Here is a 27,319-nt window from a genome sequence, read left to right on the forward strand (position 1 = left end):
ATTGGCTCTCCAGAGCTCCAAGTATTCTTATGTGCTAGACCAGAACATATCGAGAGTAATTTGCTGTGTCCACCTGCAGATTTACAGTACATACACTCAACAAAAATATAAACGCAACACCTTTGTTACTGCTCCCATTCCCCATGGGATGGACGTAGAGACCTAAAATTCATTCCAGATACACAATATAACCATCCCTCCCAAACAGTGGTCACAAATCAGTCCAAATGTGTGGTAGTGGGCACATCTGCTATATTGAGATAATCCATCCCACCTCACAGGTGTGCCACATCAGGATGCTGATCTGACATCATGAGTAGTGCACAGGTGTACCTCAGACTGCCCACAACAAAAGGCCACCCTGGAATGTGCAGTTTTTTGCGCTATTGGGGGTCTGGGGACCCAGAACCGGTCAGTATCTGGTGTGACCACCATTTGCCTCATGCAGTGCAACACATCGTCGCATGGAGTCTATCAGATTGTCAATTGTGGCCTGTGGAATGTTGGTCCACTCCACTTCAATGGCTGTGCGAGGTTGTTGGATATTCGTGGGAACTGGTACACGCTGTCGTATACGCCGGTCAAGCACATCCCGAACATGCTCAATGGGTGACATGTCCGGTGAGTATGCTGGCCATGCAAGAACTGGGACATTCTCAGCTGCCATCTGCCCTGAACAATGTGAACCATGATTCATCCGTGAAGCGCACACCTCTCCAACGTGCCAGACGCCATCGAATGTGAGCATTTGCCCACACAAGTCTGTTACGGCGACGAGCTGGAGTCAGGTCAAGACCCCGATGAGGACGACGGGCATGCAGTTGAGCGTCCCTGAGACGGTTTCTGACAGTTTGTGCAGAAATTGTTTGGTTGTGCAAACCAATTGTTCCAGCAGCTGTCTGGGTGGCTGGTCTCAGACGATCTTGGAGGTGAACCTGCTGGATGTGGAGGTCCTGGGCTGGTGTGGTTACACGAGGTCTGCGGTTGTGAGGCCGGTTGGATCTGCTGCCATATTCTCTGAAACGCCTGTGGAGACGGCTTATGGTTGAGAAATGAACATTCAATGCACGGGCGACAGATCTGGTTGACATTCCTGCTGTCAGCATGCCAATTGCACGCTCCCTCATTGCTTGTGGCATCTGTGGCATTTTGCTGTGAGACAAAACTGCACATTCCAGGGTGGCCTTTTGTTGTGGGCAGTCTGAGGTACACCTGTGCACTACTCATGATGTCAGATCAGCATCCTGATGTGGCACACCTGTGAGGTGGGATGGATTATCTCAATATAGCAGATGTGCCCACTACCACACATTTGGACTGATTTGTGACCACTGTTTGGGAGGGATGGTTATATTGTGTATCTGGAATGAATTTTAGGTCTCTACGTCCATCCCATGGGGAATGGGAGCAGTAACAAAGGTGTTGCGTTTATATTTTTGTTGAGTGTATGTACAGCATTTAAAATAACCCTAGTGTGCATGCATACCTGGCCTAAGCATTGGCTCTGAAATGTCCAAATCTGTCAGCAGCATCAAAGCGAGCTGCATCTAATCCCAAAGGACCCGGCTAGCCAGCTTGGAGCTCCACCTGCACACCACTGAAGCTTTCATCAGCTGCACGTATCACAAAACTGCCATATCTGCTTACATGCAGGCCATAAACTGCTGCTGGGAACGAGGCTCCTATGCACAGCTCTTCATCTCCCTTCCCCCAGAGTTAAAGTTGTTGAAAAGCAGAAGAAACTCAAACTGTTTCTTCTGTCATACGATTCATGAAAAAGGATGCAGGCGTTAGGAGGGTAGGGAGGTGAGGGGGGGTGCTTACATGTCTCCTTTCTGTTAGGAGAATTGAAGAAGTGAAATACAAAGGATGATCTACTGGGGCACCTGATGTTAGTTGTTTTGCAGCTGAGACATGTAATGAGAGTTTCACATGAAAAGACGAGTGCAGTGCACGAACAGATGGTCTGAATTTGAATATTCCTTTCATTGGTTCCTATATGAACCCAGGTTAGAGCAATAAACCCCGACAACTGTTTTTTTAAGTGACTGACAGTTAAACTATAGAAATTCTTTACTTCATTTCTCAGATTTTCTCCACTGGATACTCCTTTCTGTGACTTCTCTTGCTTGTGTGAGTGCGTGTGTGTGTGTGTGTCTCTGTCTGTGTGTCTGTGTGTGTGTGTCTGTGTCTCTGTGTGTGTGTGTCTGTGTGTGTCCCAGCTGGAGTGAAGACTGTTTATATTATTGGTGATGAAAGAGGGGCCCCAAGAGGCCTCTATAATAGGCTGGGAGGCCTCTGACTTTTTATAATGGTCTGTATGGTTGTGTGTGCCTGCTTGTGAGAGAGACACAATTGTACCACTATATAATTGTCAATGGGAGGACACACTTTTACATAATACAGATACACAAAGAAAGAGAGAGAGAGAGTCTATCCAAACATAAAGGCACTCACACAGAGAGGCACAGTCTCTCGCTCTCTCTCTATCTCACTCTCACACACACACACACACACACACACACACACACACACACACACACACACACACACACACACACACACACACACACACACACATTGTTGAGCCATCTGAGCCCAGTGTGTCCAATAACAGCAGGTGCTGTCAAGTGCAAGCACAGCAGACCTGCCCTGACACAGAAACCCACACATGGATGGATGCACATATGTCAGCACGCCGCACACTCATTCATACACCTTCCTTTTCCGTGTAGCTCTCACATTCAGTAACTCATTTTTAAAACGACGGTCTGATTGGTGAAGTTTATGCACTGTTACGGTTGTAGTCATGACAGCGTGCCTGGTACTGTTGGGATGTTCCCATCTGTGCAGGACTTCCTCCAGTGCCCATCAGCCCTACTTTATGTTAAATATTGAGCGTAAACTTTGGGATTTTAAAAAAAGTGTATTAAATATGATTTTATTTATATAGAGATATAAAATAACAATGACCAGTGACCAGCCTTCTGCTACAGTTTTACAAATATAGAATCAGCTTGAAAGAGTCAAAAGAACTTTGATGCTTTAATGTTTAGTTGAAATTTGATTACTTGTGTTTACCAATTAGGTTAGTCCTCACGCCTAGAGACAAGTTGGCGACCACCTGGTGACCAATGAGGTTGCTAGGAAAAAATGAGGATTTGGTCATTGTTATTGTAAGTTATTGCTTAAAGCTGCGTTTACACAGGCCTATCAGTCAGTAACCCCTGGCAACCACGGAAAAAACAACTGGTTGGCGAGCATTTATGGGAGGATGGTGGCAGATGCTAGGTTGATGTTGTACCAAAAAACTCCCCAACTACTTGCTAAATTTGAAAGAAACTGCAAAAAGTTTCTTCAAAGTAAAACTTGCACCTTTTGGAACACAATTGAATCACAACTTTTACTTTCAAGGCAAACATTTTTACGTTTCCCAGTAGTGTTGCTCTTTTTCAGCTTTTCAAAAGTACAAGTGACTGAGATGATCTGAGAATGACCAAAGTATATTTCAAAAGAGGCTTTTGGTGCAGCCAAAAATGTACCACAATGGGTTCATAGCCTCATGCTAGCGCTAGAACATTAACACCGAACAAACAAACAACCATGGTTACACAATCATTTGTATTTTTAATGCTTATATTAAATATTCTGTATCAGATACCTTTCAGCTGCTTTGTTATTCACATGGATTACCACAGACAGTAGGTCTACATGTTTCATTTGGCAGATTTCTTTTTACAGCGCATGCCCTGTTTGATGCAACCCCAAAGAGATTGGTGTCACGTCTGGGGATCTTTCGCTTGCTAGGCAAATGCGTAAACCACTACACTACACCTTTAGTTGATGTACGAACATGTAATATTTTCATAATGGGTTTTTGTCCAAGAACACCCAGGCTTCGCTGCTGGTGTGATCCCAGCTCAACACGGTCTCTAGCTTTGTCTGTAGTGCTGCCGTATGGCTTACCTTTAGGGCACTCTGAACTCAGCCGTCCAGAAATTTGCCTGCATGTGTGTGAGAAGAGATCAGGTGTAAACAAAGTTCATTTTAAACTCAACGACACACCCATAATGATTCGGGACAGTATTTTGCAGGGTTGCAATGCTATCTTGACAAAATCTGTGCAGACAGACCACCTTTGTGTTACCTCCTGCTACAGTATTCATTTAAATGAGAGACACTCACAGACAGGCAGCCTCACAAGCTGAAAACAATACCAGCTACACAGTCATGGCTGGTAATGAAGCCCTTGATTTGATATGTAAGTCGATGATGTGTAATCTCTTCTAGCTGAGAGCGTAGAACAGTAAATATCAGTCTCATTTGCACTAAATGAAGCTAATAATGGCATCCTTAGCTTTCATGTTATATTTTTTTCCTATTTCTTTTTAGTGCACACCTTTTCTTTGTCTCATGCTCTCTCTTTGTTCCCCCCTCACCATCTCCCTGTCCCTGTCTTTGTCTGTGTGCGTTAATATATTTAGCAGTGCCATATCATACGCTGTGCTAACTTCATTAACTATCTCAGCATGAGCCTACAGTGACTGAATGATAATAACCCTCACCCCCCAGACTCACTGGCTCTACCACACACACACACACACACACACACACACACACACACACACACACACACACACACACACACACACACACACACACACACACACACACACACAGCCCTGAGAGCTTAACAGTAATGCATGTATAACTGATTACAGTTTACTTCATTATGACAAAGCATTTTATATTTGTTATTATGATAAATGACCTCTCTAACCCTATCAGACCCATCAGTGAGTTCATCATTAAGAGTCCCAAATAAATCTGTGTAAAGAAGACAGAAAAATCAGCTGATTGAAGAAAGGGGGTGAATTAAAAAAACAAAAAAACAGCCACCGTTAGTTCAAATATTACGTCAGAGTTAGGCTGCGATTCATCTGCAAAATTGTTTTCTGCATTTAACAAAGAACCACAGCAAATCCTTACATTTGAGGGAGTTAGCCATGATTAATGACTAATGATTAATTTTCTGTTGGTCGACCAGTTGTTTGAGGTTTCACAGCATGTCTGCAATAATTAGGAAAAACGGTGCCGATCTCTATGCCAAGCTGTCCTTTTGAAAGCTTTAAACGGGTTTCTCCCAGTGTGGCACAGACGTTCACTTTGGACTCAGAGGTGAACTGATTAGATTTTTGTGGTCAGAGGTCAAAAGACCAAGGTCCCAGTAATCTCATGTCCGTTGCTGTCTCGTGAAAGCGATATTTCAGGAGCAGCTGCAAGGGATTTAATTACATCTGGCACAAATGTTGACTTGGACTCAAGAATGAACGGATCTGAACGTGGCAGTCAAGGGGCAAGCTCACTGTGGGCTTATGAAACATGTTTTTGGAAGTTTTTCAAGGATAATGACACAATTTTCTCTCAAATGTCCAGACGGGTGAAAACACTAAGTCGGATCATTTAGATCCAGAAGGGCATCATCTTCAATGTGACATCATAACATTGTGTAAAAACACTTATTCTGCAACACCATTACTTAGGAACAAAGGTCATGACCATATGGTCAGAAGACTGATTGATGAAACTACAAACTGTGGTGATTAATAGGTCCTGCTGGGGTTCAAGATGCTTGTAAAGCATCTGTGTTTTAGAATTTGTGGCTTTCTGTGGGTGAAGGATCACTAGTCTCGTGTCTACAGTGCATTTCCCAAACATAAATACACTTAATACCTTTTTTTTATTGAAAAGCCATCGTGGTTGGTAGAGGTGTACCATACTGCAAAGCTGTAACTAGAGTTTTATGTCATTTCTGTCACTGTTGGTAGTTTTACCTTTAACAGTCAAATGTTTTACAGAAAACATGCCTTTGTTTTCTTGCGTCTAATCTCACTCCTTTGCTTCTTTTTTCTATCAGGTCAGTGTGCTGGAGCGCCAGGTGATAGATTTCCTGGGATACCAGTGGGCTCCCATCCTGACCAACTTCCTGCACATCATTGTTGTCATCCTGGGCCTTTTTGGCACCATTCAGTTCAGGCCGAGATATGTCACTGGGGTGAGTTTTGCACTCAAAACAAGCATTTTACGTATACTCTGCTCTCTCTCTTTTTAAAGCTTTATAACTTATATAAGTAGTATGTTTGATGTTTTCACAACCTTTCATTAAAAAAAAGTTCAGGACAGTGAAAACTTCATTCATACCTGGAGGATGCACTATGAAATCCACTTGAATGGATAACAGAGAAAATTTAAACAGTTTGCATTAATAATTAATAAAAACGCATCTGCTGGTGGATGCAAGATTGATGGAAGACCATGTACTGTATTTATTTTATATACCGATGAGCCACTACATTAAAATTGACAGTTTGAGTGAATAACTCTGATTATCTCATCACAATGTAAAGTGTTGCTGGGAAATCTGGTTCCAGGCATTCATGTTCATGTTATTTTGACACGTGCATTTCGCACATTTACTATAGAATTGCTGAAGAAAAAAAGAATCAAGGTGCTGCAGTGCCCTAGTACGAGTTAACCTGATTGAAATGCTGTGGCAGAAATTTAAGCGAGGAGTGCATAGACGAATGCTCGCAAACCTCAAGGCACTCGAGCAATGTTGTAAAGAAGAGTGGTCCAAAATTTCCCTCACAACAGTGTGAGAGACTGATGAAGTCATACATAAAACAATTACTTCAACTTATTGCTGCTAAAGGTGCTTCTACAAGCTAGAATTATGGAGTGTAATTAGTTTTTCACAGGACTGCACAGTGAACACTTTGTTTTCCATGTGACTGTACCGCCGTGTTGCAGACGTGTTTTTAAGGGATTTAAAATACAATTTGATTATTAAAGAGTTTGAATAATGGTTTTAAACAGACATTAAATACATAAAATCTATTTGTATGGACCAATTTTAACCTCATTTTTCTGGCTTTCAGACTACTCCTGGGTTTTCTCCTGTTTAATTGAATGGTAAAATGGTAAATGGCCTGTATTTATATAGCGCTTTACTAGTCCCTAAGGACCCCAAAGCGCTTTACATATCCAGTCATCCACCCATTCACGCACACATTCACACACTGGTGATGGCAAGCTACATTGTAGCCACAGCCACCCTGGGGCGCACTGACAGAGGCGAGGCTGCCGGACACTGGCGCCACCGGGCCCTCTGACCACCACCAGTAGGCAACGGGTGAAGTGTCTTGCCCAAGGACACAACGACCGAGACTGTCCAAGCCGGGGCTCGAACCGGCAACCTTCCGATTACAAGGCGAACTCCCAACTCTTGAGCCACGATCGCCCCTGAATAGCAAATCAAAAACCTGGAACATTGCTAGCAAAACTTTTTTTTTTAAACAAAGAACCCAAGGACCTAAGGCATTATCAGAGCCTGCACACTCCCAAGATCCCAGTCTAATCAAGCTTCTGTGGGATGTGCAGACAGAAGCCAAATGTAAAGCAGCTCCACCCAGTCTATACCAGAATCCTGGTGCCATCAGACTCCAGAGGTCCCATGTTCACGCTCTAATAGGTTAGAGGTGGTGATGTGGCTGATCGGTGTATATATATATATATATATATATATATATATATATATATATATATATATATATATATATATATATATATATATATATATATATATATATATATATGTGTGTGTGTGTGTGTAAAAAGATGGTGTGAACAGAGTGGGAGTAGGAAGAACTTTTGAGGAGGAATTAGCAGATTAGTGCAAAGCTCCCCTTCACATTGCCACATTGTATTAATCCAATCAGAAGACCTTCAAGTAGACACACAAGGTTTAGTAAGAAGATTCAGTTAATGAAAGAGACTGAAAGTTGTATCAAAGCTTGTAAAATCATTCTCGCTTTCTTATAACTTGCACAAACACATACACACAACACCCCTATCCATTTTCTCTTCCTGTCTGGTTTGATTCAGGTGATCTGTTGTACTATTTGCCGTTGTTTCTGTTTCTTTGCATCTCAACGACATCAAAAGTGAAGCCGCCCTCTGTCTTTCTCTCCGTCTCACCCAGTCCCAATGCAAGACACGAAGATGCATTTTAAATTCTCTAACAAAGGCTTGTCAAGTCTTGTCGGCATCTCACTTTCCTCTCTGCGTATCTCTCTGCCTGTTTCTCCGCAGTATGCAGCCTGGCTCGTAGTCTGGATGACCTGGAACGTTTTCATCATCTGTTTTTACCTGGAGGTTGGAGACCTGTCCAGAGTAAGAACATTTTTCTTTGTCAAGTCTTAATGTGCCAGCGTTAACACAAAAAAAGGCCCAAACTAGCAATGCATTGATTCTCTAAACAAGTTCAAGTTGCCTGCAAGTTTAATATATATTGTGTTATACACACAGGTTAGACACAGTGACTTGAGCCACACTGTTCATTTGGGTAACGTGTTCTCAAACTTGTTTACTTGTTCACAAAGTTTGAACGCAGTCCCATGAAAATGTATTAAGCCAAAATCCCTCAACCTGAAGGAGAAAGGGTTGACCTTTCTCCTTCAGGTTAACTGAAATTCAGCACTGTACTGCTGTCCCGGGTCTCAGCAGAGACGATCACCACCAGGACCTCGGTCAAACTTCCGCCTCTGATGAAGCACCTCTCAACCATCACGTAGAGGGGAGGGAGCACCATTGCAAAATATGGATATAAATCTGATAACACACATTCAAGTGGTGTAGGGAACTTAATTATTATTATTATTTATTTTATTTTATTTTTTGCATTTAGATATGGCTTTGTTTACTCCCAGCATGCTATATGAGTCACACAAATATTAAGAAAAGAATTAACTCACTAAATAAGCTGATTATTTGTGAGGGTTTAATCAACTTTAAAACCGTCTGCCATTACATGTACGTTGGTTCCCCTTGTGTCACCAAGCTAGTTGTAATTCTTCTGGGGATGTCCTGCAGTCTCTGGCACCCTTTGGGTCTTGTGAAATATGGATTTTGGCCTCTGCGGATCGGGCTTGTTCCAGTGCATTTTGTAGATGCTTGGTTGACTGATTGATCGATTGGGGTCTGGCAAGGCTGGATGGTTTGTTATGTTTCTTGAGCTGTTGCTGAGCTTTTTCTGTGGCCAGGATATATCGTCCCGCTAGGGGAAGGCAGCGGCCATTGGGGAGCACTGCTATATGGAGTGTTGGGGTACTTTGAGTGCAACAGTGGTGAGATTGGTGGTATGTGCCAAAGCAAAATGTGCATGAATGTCAAGACCAAAGATTTCTTAGTGGAACATTGCATTGTAGTGAAATTATTTCCTTTCAGCCGTCATTGGTTTGATTTTAAAATCACTATGTTGCTATTATCCACTAATAAATATTAGAGATGACTGGAGGGTTTTCAAATTCTTTTTGATGTGTTTTTCAAAAGTTAGCCTTATCTAAACTCCAAATTTGTTGATTTAAATGTATTTTATCAGATTCGATGATTTATTAAGGCTAATCAGTGCTTCCATAAACAGAAGAAATCAGTTGATGTGAGTGCTGATTATTGCTGATTACACACTCGGGTGTGTGGCTGTTGAAAAAAAAAAATTGCCTCACTTCTCTGTAATTTACTTATTTTATTGGACAGTTTCACAACATGCTTGCTATCAGTTTAATATCTGACACAGGACTGCGGTTACAGCCGCCTCATACCATCTGTCTTAATCTGTTCTAATCTACATCTTATTGGTTTTTCCATCAGTCATCCATCAATCAATTAATGATATTTGGGAGTACAATTTCTTTTATATCTGGTACTTGTTGCATATACTCATACCGTTTCTGCTCTTCCCACACAAGCACACAGTCTACACTCTCAGCCTTTTTCACAAATTTTTACACATTTCAATTTTGAGTTGAAAGTTGTCTAAAATCCGCCTTCTGTTCAGAAATCCAAATAGCAGGGCGATAAATTGTATTCACCGCATTCGACAGTGGGTCAGTGGCTGATTGGTATATACCTCTCAATATCCCCATGGCCTAGTTGTAACAGAAACCACTGAAACTGAGAGAACAGGGGACTACTGTTTGGATTTCGTTTTTATCACACGGGAAAAACGAGCAAGTCTGTCATTTTAAATGGATAGAGTGGAAGGTAGAAACATGCGGAAATGGCACAGCAAAATAAATAGTGTGGATCACTTTTCTTTGGGTTAAAATTATTAGTCTGTGTTCTGTAAGATAAAGTCATTTAAAAGGCTTCAGCTCTCCTGACCAAAATCAACACATCTGGTTTCTAATGAGGGCAAAGCAGCCAGTTAATTAGCAATACCGTCATCAATTACCCGCTGACCAATCGTACAGAAGCACACACAAACCAGATGCTAAACAGCTTTGCTTTTATGACCAGAACAGTTTGCACGTGCCTCAAGGACACATCCTCCTTGACCCAGTTACCGCAGCAGAGAAAACCACAAAGTCCCACTTCTCCTCCGATCGGCTCCACCAGCTGTTATACAGTGTGAGATATAAATCCATCACCAACCGTTCTGAGGCTTAATTACTGACCTGAGGGCTATTATTATTCTGGTCCACATGTAAAACAAGTACAAGTCTGATATTGTTTCCACAGGTGTACACATCCAGTTTAAAACATAAGAAAACTGATTTCTGTACCCCCGCATTGTGAGTGGTAGTCAACGCCAGAATAACAACAAATTTGGCAACAGGCCTCAAAATTTTTTACAAAATTAAGATCTTAGAACAGCTTTAAACACTGGAAGTGATTTGCAGCGATGTGGTGAACAGTGGGAGGTAAATTATGCTCAGTGACTTGAAGTGAGCAGGTCCCAACATAAACTTCTCTCAACTTCCAGCAACCACTGAATCCCCAAAGCTATTTAACTTGGATACTTCCATCTATACTGATTTATATTGGTATGGTTCTGTTTTGGACCCTCTCATCCCTTCTGCATTAACTGTAAATCTGTACAAATATATTGTATGTTAAAAATATTTTTCAGATTCATCTATCTTTAATGCAGGCGTGCTGCATTTTGCTTTTTAAGATTAAGCTTGATTTTTAAAGATTTTCAGATGCAAATAAACAGATCTGACCAATCAGATCACTGCATTTGGCAACAAGTGCGCTCTTATCTCAAAACACTCATCGGTACTGAATATACAAATAGTAATATAATACTGTTTTACTTCAGACACAGCTAGACGCAGGTAAGGGTCAGTCAGCTTTGAAATTATTTCTCTGCCTCCTCAGAGGTGGTCCCAACTCCGCCAAAGAGCTTAAACTACCCTGAAATATGTACAAAAGCAGCTCCGATATAACTTCAACTCCTGGACCAAACCATGAAATTCTCCCTGCTTCTTACCTCTCGGGAGGATTAGATGAACCCAGAATCTCAGTTTTTCTTTCTGTTGTTTAGAAACATCAGAACCAGCTCGTCTTGTTTCTGATGCTGGTTTGATAGCTTGGTGCTGAGTTTTGGTGTGTATATACATTACAGCAGCAGTCCCCAACCTACGGGTGACTCACGGGCCGGTACTGGGCCACGAGAGTTGAGGCTTGGGTGTAAAATTTATGGTTTTCAGGGTCTTTACCAGTTTTTATCCTTTTTTTAAAACATCGTTTTTATCGTTAACTCGGTTTCCCTGGGTCTTTATGAATAAATTTTCTGTTTTTTGGTATTGTACTGGTTTAACTGGCAAAAAAGGTTGGGGACCGCTGCATTAAAGGAGAAGTTCTCATCCTAAAAACTCAGAAATTCATGCTTTGTGTAAATGGCCTCAGAGCAGACAATGCACCTCCCTGCCTTTATATATATATAGAGGCTGGAGATGAAGGTGGGTTGCAAAGTGGATTGCAGGTGTGTAGAATAACCAGTTCCACATGTAGAGGAGTCCCAGCTGACCTTTTAGCTGGTCAGCTGTGGGCTTCCTGGTCTATAACACTCTCCGGTTTAATCACCCTGAGGGAAACTAGATGTTAGCGCCAGATTTAATTGGATCCCAACCAGCAGCTGATAAAAGTTGATATATCAATATCATGACAGCCCAGCGAAAACAGACTTCAAGCTCGGATTTGAATACGAGTGTATCAATAATACATGGTTTGTACAGTATATTTACCAGAGAGTGAGATGAGTATCATCGTGACATGTTCTTTTCCTGCTGCCTCTATTTATGTATCACGCTGCCACTTGTCGGTATTTGATAAGGCTGAGGTTGGCACGCGCTTCAAGAATGCCATGATATAAATGAAATTTCTTTGAAACTCTCTCTCTCATTTGCTTCTCAATGCCACTCTCTCGCTCAGTCTCTCTCTCTCCCTCCTCCTGCGCCTCACTCTCTCTGTCTCCATGTAAGTCATCCCTCCTCTCCCTCTGCTCACCCTATAATCAAGTCTTTTTCAAGTTGCTTTCCAAAGTCCCATGCTCCTCTTCTGTCTCGCACATCTTCATCTCTCGCCTCGTTCTTCATTCCCCCTCCTCCTTCAAATTTCTTTTGTAGAGACACGGGGAAACGTGGCCCTGTTGAGAAGGCACTCCTATTAGTGGACAATACAGGGCAGGGATTTGTGTACAGCCCATTACTTTATATACTCACACCATTACTGCGGGGTCACGGGACAAAACTGATTGTGACACGCTGCATTTTTCTTCATAAAAGCCATCTGGCGTCTCCAAATGAAAGAGGGTGACAGTCCTTTGATTTACGCTATGTTATCACTGACACTTGGATTTGTAATGTAGCTTTGATGTCATTTTTTTCAGCCCAATACTCAGTTTTAACCATTAATAGACTTGATATGCAGATTGTACGTTTATCAGCCTATCAGGGAAATAAGTGTGCGCTTAGGGGCCTGCCTTCATTTTATATATTTTTTCTGCATGATATGTTTTAAACTAGGGGAAATATTGCAGGCAAAGGCATTGAATCTTCTCAATTCCTTCCTGATGACAGATTTCATTTTAACCATGCGGTGCACGGCACACAGGCTGTTTGATGTTCTGCTAACTGCAAATGTTCTTGGTGTTTTGTAGTACAACAGCAGGAAAAGTCAGAAATATTAGGCCTGTAAAGGTATGGCATTTGCCAAATGCCCATGACATTTCTTCTTGATAAGGAAAGTAAACCCCCATGAAAGTGAGTGGAAAAGTAGGAGAGACACCGAGTGGTTGGGGTGGATGGGGGTGGGGGTGGATGGGTGGGCGGTGTCCGCGTTTGTCAGCTCAGTTTGACGTCCTAAAACCAGGCAACCAGATGGACAGACGCTGAAAGAACAGGCAGATCATTATCATGACTGAGATTACGGCAAAGTGGGTTTGATGAGACATCATGACACTGAGAGCTAACAGGACATTGTGGGAGCATGGTGCACGTCAGCGATGACTCACTGACATTGTCCCACGCTTACAGACATGCACACACAAACACACAGCAAGCCCGTAAATCAAAGTTAGGGGGAACTCACTTTTTTATTCCTGAATTATTTTGAGCTTGACAGTTTTTATTAACGGTGGGAACAGCAGTTGACAGCTGGCTTATTCTCTTCTTCTGGAGATTTCAACAGTATCACACAGATTTCATCAGCAGATTAAGGTTACCCATATTTAATGGAAATGCAGGTGTATCCAGCGTGTTTGTTTCATTAAAATCAATGCTGTGCCTCGTATAATGCTAGGAATCACTGAGATGTTACTGCTATGCTGGCTTTTTGAAGCCAAGCTTTATGAACTTAAAGAGTGGAGTGCCATGTTATTGGCTAAAGTAACAGACTGATAAAATACTAGTATTTCCCCCAGTAAATCCAAGGTAGATGCTTTTTGGATGGTCTGTTCTGCACAACAAGCCATAATATTAGCCAGCCAATCCATTAAAAATGCTCCAGCAGCACACACACAGTGAAGAGTGGATGAGGCCTAGCAGATGCTGATAGGTGCCTAACTCAATTATCCAGGTGGATGACCCCACTCAGAGTTGCTGCGGGATGAGAAAATGATTTTTCTTTCTTTTTTTTTTAGTTTTTTTTTTTTTTTTTTTTGCGGCCTGTAAATATAATTTTAATGCTGTAAAGTTGGCCATTTTAGAATGGAGTCTATGGGCATTGACTCCCTTTTGGAACCAACCTCAATTGGCACTGAGAGAAACTTCAGTTTGCCTCCTTTGATATGTTAGCTTTATTTTTCAGGCCTATGGGAAGCACTGATACTACATTAAAAAATTCTCCTTTTTATTTAACTAAACTGAACATCCTCTAAGTCTTCTCATTTATGTTGACCAAAGCTGACCTTCCTTGATCTTTCATGAATCTAGAGACAGCAACGGTTGCATTATTTTCTGCAAATAAGTAAATACTTCTGCCTACTCCTTTTCAAACAAATAATGGAATCATATTTTGTAATGATTGTGAAGGCACATGTTTGAAATAAAAATGAACTGAACTGAACTGAATTTTGTCTATAAAATACCAAGAAAAATTACATATTACATGACTCTACAGGTATCTGTTTCAGTGTGTGAGCAATCAAGCCAATGATGGTCTTTATCCATTCTGACCAATAGTAGCAAGTACCATTTAATACAATCTAATATTAGATTGTACCAGGACCAGGTGGGGTATGTTTTCCGATTCTTTGAGTAAATTTCAAAAGGTTGTCTTTGCCACACTAACAAAACGCTAGGACGATGTCATTAACAGGGGTGATGCTACTGTGCTCTTCTTTCTGTGATAGAGTTTGGCTTTTTTACCAGCCCTAACCGTTTAGCCATAAACATAGCCAAGCAGTGAATATTAGCCAATCAGATGCAAAGTAGTGGGATATTCACACAGTACATCTTAACCTGTAGCCTTAGACTAATTGGGGACATGCCCAGATTTTTTAGGGTTAGGGTTAAACAATATTATTCTTTTTAAAATATTGGTGTAAAGCGATTCTTAAAATGTAGAATGAATTATTTGTTACTGGACTTAGGAATTAGATCAAATTATAATGGCAGAGCAGCCATTATAATTTGGCACCGGTCACAGAAGGAAGCTGCTTTCAGAACTTGAGATTTTGCATTGTGTAAAATAATGCCTGACTGTTTGCCTGCATCAGGATTGTTTGTTGCAGGCAAACAGTGCAAATGTGTTGAGGTTTCACAGGCAAGTGAGTACTAACCACATGACATTAACTTGTCCGCCATGTTGGACATGTGACAATCATGGTGACAACGTAGGATCAAGTGAATAAGGCACTACTCATTCAGAGACTGGTCTGTAGCCATCTGGCAACCATTGGATGTAATAGGAAAAATGAGTATTCCCCAACTGGATGCTAGTGTATGGTGGAGGTGAATGGCAGTTGTAGGGAGATGACTGCTAAAGTTTGAGTCACACAGGCCTACAGACCAGGCGGTAATCCCGTGACAACCATCTGTGGCTAGGAAAAAATATGTATTCTCCAAATAAGTGGCAAAAACCACAAATGCTATCTCTGAGTTGTACTGAAACTTTGAAGAGTGCAACACAAAATGGGCATAGAGACCATTCACCTGCAAGTAAAAGTGGCACCGTTCGAAAACACACTGGGTGCAGCATAAGAGCTGAGGCACAACTTTTACTTCGCCATCTCTAGTTTGCATCGCACTTATTCATCTAGTAGTTAACAAATATTTACTGACAAATACGAAAACCTGCAGTCAACCGTGGTTATCTGCTAGCAACCAGGTTTTTCGGTGCAGCACCATTTTTGCAACCACTTTCACCCAGCAACAGCTAGCAACATCCAGGAAACACAGCAAGCAAGTTGGGGAATATACATTTTCCACTAGCAAACAGTTGTTGTATCACATCCAATATGGCAGACAACTCTTGAGCAATGAGAAACCTAAGTAGACAAACAGATGCATGAACAGCCCGTCACTTTAATCTTCAGTGACTTAATTACTTTTTGCCAGAGTCGGCGTGTTAGGCGTGTAGTGTTAGGCTCTACATGGCACATAAAAAACAGATAAGTAGAATTTTGAGATCCACGTGTCTTTGGTTCTATTAATGCTTGTACTAATGAATGAATATTGAAATAATTTCACTCTAGCCTCTTTTTATGTTAATATTCAACTAGATATTTGGTTATCTAAAATCAGTGTACTGAAATAAATACGAATGTGACACAAACAAGGCCGAAAAAAAATTACTTTATTGAGCTAAAAAAAGATGCTTTTTTTTTAACCACTCCTATTGACTGCTGAGTCAAACAGTTCATTTTGGACGCTGCTTCCAAGTAGACACACAGTACACTGATGCATGTCTGCTAACATATGTCAGCACGAGGCAGGTTTTTGTGTACAAATCCTAGAACAACACACCTATGGATGTTTTCACTTTATACAAGCTGATTTTCAGATGTATTAGAATTGCGTATTATAAGCAGACAGTTTATATTTGTTTATGTTTAAATTTCTGCTAAATAACTGTGTCTGCCTTTCTGTGAAGCCTTCTTTTTTGGTTTTTCTAACATTTGTGTTTGATAAAACTTTCTATCTAACGTGTATCTTTGCCTTCCACGAGGCCCCCGTGGAGCCCCAGAGGCAAGATAAGGTGTACATCCTGTCTTGACAGTAATTTGAGTTTAAGCCCAAGATTCATACCATATATCAGTCTGTCACAGTCCCATCCTTCCTGTCACTCGCTGCTGCACTATCTAATATAGCAGCAATGCCATAAAATTAATCTTTAAAAAGATTTCTGATGTGGCATCCCTGACAGTTTTGGAGAGGAGCCTGTGGAGAGAGAGAGAGAGAGAACTGTCACCATGTTGCGAACGCACACTCGCATATTCACGCTCTCACACATATGCATGCACACTCTCAGACAGCTAAGTGTCAGAAAAGTCCACTGTGTCATATAAAAGATGCAGCCACCCCCCTGGGCAACGCACAGATAGTGGCTCGTAGAACTGCACACGCACCAACTGTCAGTCATTTATTGGTGGTCGGGGTGGGGAGGGGGTACTCTGTGGGAGGGTGTCCTGCATACTTTTTAAATTTGTGAAAGTGTGTGTGCATGAGGGATGCATATTTGTTTATGTGCATGGACTAAATCCAGACTGCCTTAAAACGTTTTGATTTCCACATACACAGTGAAGCAGCGACAAACTAAAACGTGTGGAGGAAAAAAAATTAAAGAAGGCCAAAAGTTTTGGTGACGAAAAGAAGAAAAGCGAGGCATCGGGGGTGAAGAGAGAGACTGAGAGGATGAGACATGAGAAAGTGTGATAAGAGCTGTAGAAGACGATGATGTGCTGCGAGATGGAGCCACAAGTGAATCAACGGGTGTCTTTCAACGCGGAAAAAGAGGTGAAGCGGGGACAAGGGGGAAAAAAGAAGTCGAAACACGGAAAAAGTTGGTTCAACAAAACCTCTTAACAAGATAGGATCGCTTATCTAACAGAGGAGCAGGAAAAAAAGAAGAAGAAAAAATATCAAATGTGGCTTTCATATCAATTTCATATTAACATCAGATGCGCCTGTTGTCAGCATGCGGTGGGCTTTTTACTCCGGGATGAATTGCAGTAGAAATATGACAGTAAATCAAACTCCAAGCCACCCAATTCATTGCTGAAGAAAGTTGAAAACAGGTTTCCAGCTTCTATGCTAATAGTTGCATTGAGACGATGAATGAGGGGATCCCCACACATTTAATCATAGGCGTTCTAGTTAAAACATCCACCCTGAGTCACTGACTTAATCCATCTGCCTCGTCTGTGTTTGATCAATGGATGCATTTGTTGAAATTGTGGCATGAAATTGCTTTTTCCCCCCCTTCCCCATTCAACACATCTCTAGCGGGACATTTCTACCCCACCAATTCTATTGCTTGAGCCCTGAGCTATTATTACTGGTGATTCCATTTGATTGTTACTCGTTTTTACTGTACAGTTTCATGTGAAATGAGCAGAGCACAGATTGGCTTAATGCCACAGTAGATAATGGATTTGATTGACTTGCCTGCTGCAGTCAAACTTGTCCCAGGGCCCAGATGGCAGCTTGTGTTATTTTCAAGTCTTAATGGATTTAGCTCAACTATGTTAGCGATAGAGTTTGATTTCACTGTAAATGCTAAACTGCTAATCTGCCTAGCCTTCAACTTGTAATTTACAGTGTACTTCTTATCAACGACCAAGACTGTCGGAGCCGGGGCTCGAACCGGCAACCTTCCGATTACAAGACGAACTGCCAACTCTTGAGCCACGATTAAAATAAACGTGCTGACTGAAATTTGCTTTAGTTACCCATATGTCTATGCAAATATACCATTACTCTTTTATCAGTAGGAAGTGCATAAAGTGTGTTATTTGTAAGCTTTCACTTGTACTGGGAAACATCATAAGTATAGCTCATAAGGTTTTGCTGCTAATGGCGAGTTCAGGTTAAAGCATTGCAGTGGGGTTTTGTTGGGTTTTTTGGGTTTTTTTGCAACCTCTCCAGTATCTGTTTTTTACCTTCAAAACATACCTCTGCTTGCACACCAGAGAGGCTCTAGTCTGCAAATGAGCCCCTCTGTGCCCGTCTGTGGCACAGCAGCCTTCAGTGTTGACTATTACTTGTGACATGCAACCAAGTTGTGTGGGTGGGATGTTGCCTGAGACCACCGAATGGTGGCTTCAGAGAAAGTGTGGGGGCTGCATCAGAGCCAAAGTCACACATTTTTAAAAGTAATTTATTTTATCGGGTGTTGTTAAAAAAAATTCAAATAACATGAATCTCAGGACTAACTGAGATCAGTAGATGCTTTGTCTTGGTTTGACAGGGGACGTCTTCTTAAATATATGTGAGAAATCTGGTTATGTTTCACTTTAAAGAGTCAGATATTGTGCATGGCCTTGTAAGAGCCAAAACGAGCCCCTTACAGTCCATGGGATATGCAGAATTTGCATGGAATTTTTGCATTCTTCTTTACAAGTAACACCTTTTCACTTCTCACACAGCAATTTGATCATTTCTTAATATACGAATAATGATTAGCGCAGCTTTAACAATTCAGCTGTTCTGTTTCCGTGTGAAAATATTGTTTAGGGTTTCTTTCTCTTTTTTTCTTCTTCTTTGTTTTGGAATTCACAAGTATAAAGCTCTGACAGGATTCTGAATTATTCCTTAAGGTGTGGCTGGATGAAATAGTTTACTCGCTCCATGCTTCTCTTAGCAGCCCCTCCCTTTCATGAAATTATGGATTCCACCTGGGGTAGAAGCACTATAATTGGCCCACCGATCAGAGAGATTGAAGAGGTTAGAGTGACTTTGTTGAGGCATTTGATTAGAAATGGTAATAGGTTTGGTATGGTTAAGGTCAGGGTTATGATCTGGAACAGACCTCATCACTATCTACCCCCCAGCACACTCACACACAAACAATTCCCCCAAAACCCCATCCAATCTGATAGGAGAAAAGTGCTTCAAGCATTATGGGTTAAGGCCTCATCTAACACCCGTGGGAAATTATGGCAAAACAAGGCAGGGAGATGCACAGTGACTGATTATGTTGGTGTGAAATAACAGAGAGAGAGACACAGTGAGAGAAAATGACAGAAAAGTGGATACAGCCAGAGAGTGAGGTTCAGTTAAATAGAGTGAAAAATTGACTTTAGAGAGAATAAAGCTAATATCGTCCCATCACTGATTTTCTGCCCTTTAGTGTGATGATCTGCTGATCTTTGTGGTGGCCTGCTGAGGCAACTGACTGTCTGGGTGACTGGTTTGTCTGTTAGACTGTTAAACCTTTTTATTTGCTACAAAACTGCTGGAGCTAGTATGGTATGTTTAGACTAGAAAGCTATAAGGTAGCTATAAACTAATATACACTCACCAGACTCTTTACTAACCACACATTGTTAGTACCTGGTTTGACCCCTTCTTGCCTTCATAATTGCCAAACTTGCTTGTAGCATTGTTCTAAGAATATGCTGGAAACATTGCCAACATGGCCCATGTTGGTATTATGGTGTCACACATTTGCTGCATCCAAAAATCTCCTATTCAACCACATCCCAAAAAGGTTTTGTTGGACTGAGATCTGGTGACTGTGGAGGACATTTGAGTGCAGAGAACTCAGTGTCATGTTCAAGAAACCAGTTTGAGATGATCTGAACTTTATGACATGACACATTATTCTGCTGGAAGCAGCCATCAGAAGATGGGTACACTGTGGTCATAAACTTCAGCATGTCCTGTTAACCACAGCTCCATGCTTAAATGTATTAAGTTTCTTCCATGTGATTGTCTGACGAGATATTTGCATTTGTGATACAATCTACTATTGCTTGGGGTACAAATGGGAAAAATCTACTACTTTCACCCTCATCTTATTCTGCCCATCATCCATCCAGCCAGCCATATGATATTTTTCTGATTAACTTAGAAGAAATAAGTAGGCACATTTATTAAACTGGAAATTCAACATGCTGTATGAATAAAAACAAAAACACATCGATTTTGGTTAGAACTGACTCTAAGGTATTCAAAATTCATTTTAAAGGCTTATACTTTTCCTTCCTTTTCTTTTGTTTTTTTTAGTTGAAAATGTGAAAAAATATGAAATGTAATTTTTGCCTGATTGCATGTGTTGTTATTCGAGTCGTTGAAATAGTCTCTGTAGTTTCATGTCACAATGGCAGCACTCTTCCCCTGTTAACTGTAAGACCATCAGAGGAACGACCACTCTGAATGGTCTCCCCCCCCCCTCTCCCTCTTGGGAGATGAAGACAAAGGAAAATATGAAGGTGGGAAATTGAGGGGAAATTGAGAAAGACTGAAGGTGTGGGAGGGGGTTGGAGTGAAGAGCGGAGGCAGAAGGAGAAAAGTAGAGGTGGAGAGGAAGGTGGTGGAAAAAACAGATCTGGTTCATTGAAGCGGCACTAGCCCACAGTCAGAGACAAAGACCTGAGAGCATGAGTGCGTGATCCTTAACTAGAACACTGGAAATTATAGACTGTATGTGCTATTGCATGTGTGTGTGCCAGAGAGAGAGGGGGATGAGAGACAGGAAGAGAGGAGGAACAATATAGGGAGACTAAGAACAGCCAGAATGGTGCTTTGTACATGCACACAGACACACACACTGGGTTAGAAATATTAATACAGCTTCAGCCAGGGGTTTTGTTTAGGCTTGCAAGCCAAACAGCCCATTCATCACCACACAGATCTCAAGATTATTTTGGAGCTGCAGCTTCATCTTTTTACTGGGTTAAATAGTGCACTGACAGAGGTGGGACCAAGTCATTGTTTTGCAAGTCTCAAGTAAGTCTCAAGTCTTTATCCTCAAGTCTCAAGTCAAGTCTCAAGTAATGTCAGGCAAGTCAGAGTCGAGTCTCAAGTCACTGGTGTAAAAGTCCGAGTCAAGTCACAAGTCTGAAACTTTGAATTTCAAGTCCTTTCGAGTCTTTAAAAAAAAACAAAAAACGAAAAAATAATGTTGCAGTTATGCTAAATGTAAATATTAGACCATGTAATTTTAAAATCTGTGTTTTTCTCAACACATGACAAAATAGTGAACTTAGAAAATATACACAAATTGTGAAATTGCACCTCTTTAAAATGCAGCTCAATTAAACTTAGCTCCAAGAATAATTTTCACCGACAGTTCTGAGATAAGCTGCATGTTATTCTTGGATGCGCTTGTAGGACCAGCTTTAAAATCGCATGACAAAAATATCATACACATTTAAAAAAAACTGTATCACCAACGTAGCCTGGACAACATTTGCTAGTTAGATGAAGTCAACTATCTCATCTTAGCATATTTATATGCATATTTATAATCATACGGTTCTTGGAGTGAGTGCATACACTCATGAAGTTTAGTAACTTCAGGTCACTGCAACAAGCCCAGGTACAGTTTACCGACGGATGGGTGCAGGACCTTGAAATGCACCGTGTAGAACGAAAGACCATCGTACGTATCATAAGTTTACCAGTCTCACAAATCGTCGTCATAAATACACATTCATTAACCGTTTATTAATAGGACCTTTGAGCTCAACGGTAATTAATTAGTAGTGGAAATAATTTCTGGTTCATTACAGAAATGTAGTAGTGACAATAATACTGTATGCTGTAATCGCACTGGGCAATTAGTGATACAAACCTGTTTTATCCTGTGAATAAAAGTATGTGTTTTTGTCAGTGTACCATAATAACAGAAGCGAAACGCAATATTGTGTCAGGACAATTCACTATTTATGCACAATAAACAAAGGAGCATAGCGCGACAATTTCTGTTCAGCGCCAGACTTGCTTGTAACCTATATCACCAATTATGTTATGAAAATGACGTATTAACTACTAAAAAACACTGACCTTCGTGGAAATGCTTGGAGCAGACTAACCTGTGAGCTGGAGTGTTCTGGGACGTTATATTTGGTCTTTGAATGGCTGCAATCCAGGCCACCCGTCGCGTCTTTGTTACTTCGGAAACACGGCTCGAACAATTTCTCTTCAACGACGTAATCCGATAACAACCGATCTCTTTACCCGTCGGCTTCCCGTGGCTGTCATGCGACCGGCTATTGCAGTTAATAATACAACAGCTTCTTGACATTTTTGTGTTTCTTTTTATTGCTGTATAACTGATTTTAATTGAAAGCCTGCGTGCGCTAGTACCGCTTGCCACGAGTTCCCAGAATCCTTTGCGGTTCTACCCGTGAATGACGTCACATTTTCAATCTCTATATAATATGCATGTTAAATTTTATATTTGGGGTAAAATATCAAGTCTTTTCAAGTAAACCGGTTCAAGTCCAATTCAAGTCCCAGGTCATTGGTGTAAAAGTCCAAGTCAAGTCACAAGTCTTAGAACATTTTTTCAAGTCAAGTCTAAAGTCATAAAATTAATGACTCGAGTCTGACTCGAGTCCAAGTCATGTGACTCGAGTCCACACCTCTGTGCACTGATAAATACATTCCTCAAGTTCAATACATCAATGCCAGTGCAGGCTGCAATTTAATTGTTTTGTGTTCTACTGGTGAACATGGAGTAATCTTTTTTTTCTTTTTCGCCTCCCAGTGTGTTGAACAGGTTGTGAACTCTACAACTCTTAATATCTGCATTATTTATGGGTTTGGAAAAATGAGCTTAATCTCTAATGTGTCACATTTTCTCTTCCTGTGGTGGTGGAGCCTTGTTGAGAGAGCTCACTGCAGCTGGATGAATACAAAGGGGATAATACGCTTTTTATTATTAGTTCCAGTCTGGGGCCGAGCTATATTAGAAATGCTGTAACCTTTGTGATACACATGCACAAAATCCTGAAACAGGGCTCAATAGAAAAAAGAGAAAACAGAAAAGTCTCTTTTTTGTTTATTTGTTTGTTTATTTTGGAGGAGTATTACCACATAATTTCATAATGGCTCTGCTTTAGTATAGTTGATTTTTTTTAGGTGATTAGCTTAGGTTAGCATGTACGCGTAAAACTGAGGGAAAACAGTTATCTTGGTTCCTTCTAAAGAAATATTAAAATACATATCAAAACTTAAAGCTCACTAATACATATTTCCTGTTAACATTTATTAACTTAGAGATTTTGTAAGGTGGGTTTTCTTAGCTCAGACTAGCTAGGCTAGCTGTTGCTCATTGCTAAGCTAGTAAACCTTCTTCTGGCTACAGGAACCAGTACAAGAACCAGCATACACTAAAAAAATGTAATGGAGTAATGGACTTTACAATGAGGTATAAGGAGAGCTAGACCCCCTCCCTCTCATTTCCACCCATGATTGCATTAATATTACAGTACAGTAGAGCTCAAATTGACGTCCACTAGTTAAAGAATTATTCATTCATTTTTTTTCTACTGACGTTTCAGAAAATCTTTTATATGAAGAGTTTGTAGCCTTGAACCAAGCTAACCAGCTGTGGGGTGAATCATGAGTAGAAAAATATTTGATTTGGGGGAAAAAAGTCAATAAATAAAATAATGGAAATTTTTTAAAAACAAAAAGTACAAGACAGCATTTGTAGTTACTTTTATTGGTGAAAGAACTGTTCGTCACATAATGAATTGCAAACAGAGTCCAAAGCGAACGACTTCCACCCTTCTCTGATTGAATCCTTTTTATCATCAGTGTTTTTTATGGTTAATGATAATACTGTGTTGTAATATCTTTGGATTTTTTTTTGTGTTTGTGTGTGTACAGTAACGCAGTGCCCCCTATGTGTACTAAAATATAGCTCAGTTATGGATGTGGTATTGCACTTCGAGCCTGACTCGAGTCACCGCTCGGGCGGTTTCTGGAGTTTCACAAAAGCAACCAGCCAACATAACCAATTAGAGAGGTCACTGTTTTATTTCAGGATTAGGTAGAGTAGTTGTTTTCTGTAGCACTGTGAATAAAATGATTGATGTCACACGCATACTATCAATTCATAACGTGATAGCTTATAGTAAATATGGTTTTGATGGTCGACATAATTATGTGGCTCATAATTAAAAGCCCTTTTGGAGAATATTAATGGGATTTTTTACTTCCAGAACCTCACTGCTGACCTCTTTTTTGGGGAGGCAGCAGGGGGGACATTGAAATTTTGATGGCCAGGGGCAGTACCCCCCAGGCCCCTGGCCCCCCTTAACCACACCCTTGCTGCAGACTCATATTTAACATACAGATATAGGAATGGTATCAATTTTCTCATCAGATTCTCACAAGGTCCAAAACAATAAAATAAAATAAAACTTTTCTTAAAGTGTCTAAATATTCCTTGTTGAATATAACAAGCAAGATTAACGGCTAAAATCGATGTCTGAGAGGATGCCATTTAGAATTAGACATGACTCATTTTCTTTCTCAACGTCAGTTTTCTAAAGGAAACATTTCATATATTTTATAATCAAAGCTAAAAAAAGTAAAGCTTTTTCCAAACTACTTTTTGTAAAATGTATTTCCCTTATCTAAAATTAAACACCACAGCTCCTTCTGTTTGCTCATTCCCCGAGTGGTTAGCGATTTAGCCAAACTAATTTAGCCAAGCATCTTAACGCATTATTCTTGTCATGTCCATAAATGCTTCCTTCACAGAATGAGAAGAGTTGGCATCGCATTCTCTCGGGTCTTCATAACATTTTGCCAAATTCAGCCTTTTAACGAGAATTACTTGTGATTTGAAAATGCCTGTTATGAAAGTACTGATGGATGATGCTGTGCTGGAATCATTATTACCTGTTTCCCCAGCATTTCAGCAGGTGTATAGAGTGAGAGGAGCATTGACGGAAACGGGGGGGAGGGAGGAGGTGCGAAGAACGAAGAAATATAGTGAAAAAGAAGAAGACAGAGAGAAAGCTGCGGCGACGCAGTGACAGGCACGGGGAGAGTGATGGCAGAGAGGGAGCAAGAGAGAAAATTAGAGAGATTTTACTCATTAAAAAGAGGAGCACAACAAGGGGAGATGGCATTAATCAGAGCTCTGCGCTAATGAGGCATTTACTCATTATGCTGAAATAGAGAGAGGCCACGGAAAGAAGAAGAATAAGAAGGGGAGAAAAGGGGGGAAGGGGGGTGAGATCACAATATAAATGAATGGAGAGAGAAAAAGAGAGAGCAGGAAAAAATTAAGTAACGGTACAGAAAGAGGTGACAGAGCCAAGTGCGGATGTGGTGGGAGGTTAAGAGGGACAGGCAAGGACAAGATAAGGTGGGATATATGGAGTAGAAACAGGTAATGTAAGAACAGGGTTTCTATTTAAAGCTCTTCAGCGTTGCTGAACTGAAATGACTTACCACAGAAAATGTAAAAGTTTAGAGTTTGTTCCATCAGTGAGGGGACTATTCATGCTTATTTGGACATAAAGTGTGACAGCTGCTTTCTCTGTTTTAGGTAATTAACAAATCTGTACGATATAAGGCAATCCTGCCTCATATGAGTACACGCTATCAGACTGTAGCTAGTGGCTTTGTGATGTTGTGCAGTTATGTAGGTAAAATGCTGACGTCAGCTGCTAGCACGCTTACCGTGTTCTCTTCTTGCAAATTAGCATTACAGTAAGTTGCCGTTTAACTCTAAACACAAAGTACGACACAACAGTGGTGCAGTTAGAGCTGGAAAGTTTTAAATCAAAGTGGCAGCGCAGTAAAGGTCTGCGAGCGAAAGTCATCCGGAGATGTAGAAACCTGCTGCTGATGCTAGAAGAAAAGTTAAGGAATCGCCAGTCATTAGGGCTCTTCCACTCAAATGAGTTTCTGCAGTTTTATGGAAATACATGGCAGTATGTGAAAAGATAATTAAATCTGGGTCAGAGTGGTATAGTGAATGATGTTGCTGACATTTATGGAGCCACGTTGGCAGTGCAGCTATAAACCCCCACAGTAAAGTTAACGCTCTAGTGACCCTACCATAAACCTAACCTTAAGTTTCAGATCATAAAAAAATGACTTTTTTGTGTGTGTGCATGTGTGGTTTGGGGCCGGGGGGGGGGGGCTTTTAATGTGTTTTAGTGAGTATTAGTGAATATTTATTCCTTCGTCCCATGATTAGCAAGGCAAAAATCACAGATGCTAATTACTGATAGGTTGGTTCTGATTCTGGTTAAGTTTCCAAGTCATCATTGTCATAGTGATAATGATGACAGTAGCTGCATGTGCACAATTCACATCCAGGCCCAGAATCACTGGAATGACTTTTTATTAGGTACGCCTTGCTAGCACCAGATTGGACTACCTTAACTCTTCGTGGCACAACAAGTTGCTAGAAACATGGCTCTGAGATTTTGATCCATGTTTACTTGATAGCATCACACAGTTGCTGCAGATTTGCCGGCTGCATATCCATCATGCAAATCTCCCACTCCACCGCATCTCAAAGGTGCTCTATTAGATTGAGATCTGCTGGCTGTGGAGATCATTTGATTACACTGAACTCATTGTCATGTTTAAGAAACCAGTTTAAATGATGCTCAGCTCGTGCACAGGAAGAAAATATTTCCACTACGAAGCAGGATGGTTCCACGCTTTCATGTTGTTTATGCCAAATTTGCCCTTTTCTCATCTCTAAAAGATGGCTGTGTGGGAAAATCCCAGCAGATCAGCAGCTTCTGAACTACTCTGACTGTCTGCCCGTCTGGCATTTGCAACCATGCCACGCTCAAATTCCCTTAAAATCACCTTTCTACCCTACTCTGACACTCAGTTTAAACTTCAGCAGGTCGTCTTTACCATGCCTACATGCCTAAATGCACTGAGGTGCTGCCATGTGTCTAAATAGACATATGCATCAATGAGCAGCTGAACAGGTATACCTAATAAAGTTGCTGGTGAGTTTAAATCTAAATCTTAGATCAAACCTCTCTCCTTACATTTCTGTCTAGCTCTCAGGGTGCGACATATTCAGACGGCCT

General features: G+C 40.9%; 1 protein-coding gene across 1 annotated transcript in view; it reads left to right on the forward strand.

Annotated features, from left to right (window-relative positions):
• The window catches only part of nkain2 (sodium/potassium transporting ATPase interacting 2), a 112,367-nt gene that overhangs the window by 54,892 nt on the left and 30,156 nt on the right, over positions 1 to 27,319 (forward strand). The window contains exons 2-3 of the mRNA XM_085382701.1: positions 5,918 to 6,055; positions 8,152 to 8,232. Of these exons, the coding sequence (XP_085238827.1) occupies positions 5,918 to 6,055; positions 8,152 to 8,232 (219 nt within the window). The remainder of the gene's footprint in view (positions 1 to 5,917; positions 6,056 to 8,151; positions 8,233 to 27,319) is intronic.

The sequence above is a fragment of the Rhamphochromis longiceps genome, linkage group LG15 (assembly GCF_057381845.1).
Source record: "Rhamphochromis longiceps isolate RC_006_pf linkage group LG15, R_longiceps_female_GT1.1, whole genome shotgun sequence".
Lineage (NCBI taxonomy): Eukaryota > Metazoa > Chordata > Actinopteri > Cichliformes > Cichlidae > Rhamphochromis > Rhamphochromis longiceps.